General features: G+C 69.5%; 1 protein-coding gene across 1 annotated transcript in view; it reads right to left on the reverse strand.

Annotated features, from left to right (window-relative positions):
- The window catches only part of EMIHUDRAFT_121027 (hypothetical protein), a gene marked incomplete at both ends in the record, with an annotated part of 1,950 nt that extends 810 nt beyond the window's left edge, over positions 1 to 1,140 (reverse strand). Inside the window, 4 exons of the mRNA XM_005760208.1 lie at positions 95 to 142; positions 315 to 393; positions 548 to 646; positions 748 to 1,140. Coding sequence (XP_005760265.1) covers positions 95 to 142; positions 315 to 393; positions 548 to 646; positions 748 to 1,140 — 619 coding nt within the window. The remainder of the gene's footprint in view (positions 1 to 94; positions 143 to 314; positions 394 to 547; positions 647 to 747) is intronic.
- Between the last annotated feature and the right edge of the window lie 750 nt (positions 1,141 to 1,890).

A 1,890-nucleotide genomic window follows, 5' to 3' on the forward strand; every position in this document is an offset into this window, starting at 1 on the left:
GGGGGGGGGGGGGGCTCGCGCGCGCAGAGAGTCGATCGCGCCTGCAGCCCAGGGTGGGCGTACTCCTCGTCGCTCCACGTGCCCATTCCCGCACTCTTTGGCGCGGACTTCATCGTCGGCTTCATCACGTACAGGTGCTCGCCTGCGCCACGTACAGTCACACTCTGAGGCATGCTCTGTCACAGCTCCGGCGGCGGCCGCTCCCAGGCATGCTCGCCGTGACGCGCCGTCTCTGTGGGGTCCGAGGTGGCGTTCACGCGCGCGTCGGAGAGGGCAAAGACACGCTCGTTGACCAGGAGGAGCCTAGCAGTCACTCCTCTCGTTCCTCCGAGGTGGCGTTGATCGAGGGCGCCGCTCGACGAGGAGGAGCCGGCGCAGCAGCGCGAGCCCCGCCTGCGCGACGGGCATGCGCGGGGGTTGTGCACCGAGTGGCTGCTCCCTCCCTCTCCCTCCGTCTCTTCCCTCCTCGTTTCTCCCTGCCCCCCACCCCTCTCGAGGTGCGCTGAGGCGCCGGGCCCCACGGGACCAGTCCTACACTGCAGCCCACCGTCTCTGTCGCAAAGGGGTACTGCCGCATCCGGTCCTGGAAATAGGTGCACTGGCCGCCGCCCATGTCGTACACCATGCCGTCCTCGTCGAGCCGCGCCTGAGGCGGGTGCGTGGGGCAAGGCTCGCCGCGAAGACTCCCTCTCGCCCTTCCGCCACAGCCTTCTCCCGCCACTCCTACGAATAGCCCTCCCCGCGCACCCCGCCCGGCACGTCCTCGCCCTCGCCCAGCGGCCGGTGCGGGTTGCGGCCAGCGGAGCCGAAGCGTGACGGCGCGCCCTTTGGGTTGTACTTATAGCCGGTAGCCTCGGCCAGTCGGTCGACTGACAAGTCCCGGCCCCGGTCGACAGAGTAGTCCTTGTCGGGCGGCGGCGCCCGCAGCGCCGACCTTGAGAGGTCGGCGGCGCCGCCGTGACGCGGCGGCCCACGCGAGTCGAGGCCGCCGCCCGCACCGCCGCCGCCGGCGCGGAGCGGCTCGCGCTGCTGCCGCGGCGGCGGCCTGTCGACGAGGTCGCTGAGCGACTTGCCTTGCGACTCTGCGCCGGCAGCTGGCGCCGGGACCTGGTTTCGGCGGTGCGGCGGGACGTACGGCATGGACGCTGGCCTATGCCACCCAGGTAAGGCAGGCGGCCAAGCGGCGTTGGCCGACGTGATTGCGATTTATCGTACCAGGGAAGAATTCTTGCCTCTAAAGCCACTAAACCGCCAATGGCAGTTAGCGGACGTCGCCGCGGCTCGTCTCTGCCGCGGCGGCTGCTGCGCGCACGTGGTGGCGCCGCTCTCTCGCGAGACGGCTGGCGACGCGGCTCGCGGCCGACGTACGCTGCGCTCGTCCGACCGCCCGCGGCGTGGCGTGCGCGGCGCTGCGCACCGCTCTGCGAGCGCTTTTGTGCTGCTTTGAGTAGAGTCCACTGTATATGAGCTGCTGCCTCGCTGCTGCGAGTTGACATATCCGGTGATGTGCGAGCGTTCCGTTCGTGCGTCGACTGGCTCCCGGTTCGAGTCGCCGGGGGGGAGGGGGGGGCCTCCTCGGCCTCCTCGGCCTCCTCGGCCTCCTCGGCCTCCTCGGCCTCCTCGGCAGCCTCGGCTGCTTGGCGCACGCGGCGCGCGAGCCGCGCCGCGCTGCCTTTTTGCTCGCTGCCTCCGTTGTCGGCTCGGCCGTTCCGTCTCCTCGCTCTGGCTCGGGCCGTGGGCGTGCTGCTGCTGCTGCTTGGCACTGTTGTCGCCATTTTCAATATCTCTCTCTCTGCTCTCTCTCTCTCTGCTCTCTCTCTCTCTCTGCTCTCTCTCTCTCTCTCTCTCTCTCTCTCTCTCTCTCTCTCTCTCTCTCTCTCTCTCTCTCTC

Source organism: Emiliania huxleyi (assembly GCF_000372725.1).
Source record: "Emiliania huxleyi CCMP1516 unplaced genomic scaffold EMIHUscaffold_769, whole genome shotgun sequence".
NCBI lineage: Eukaryota > Haptophyta > Isochrysidales > Noelaerhabdaceae > Emiliania > Emiliania huxleyi.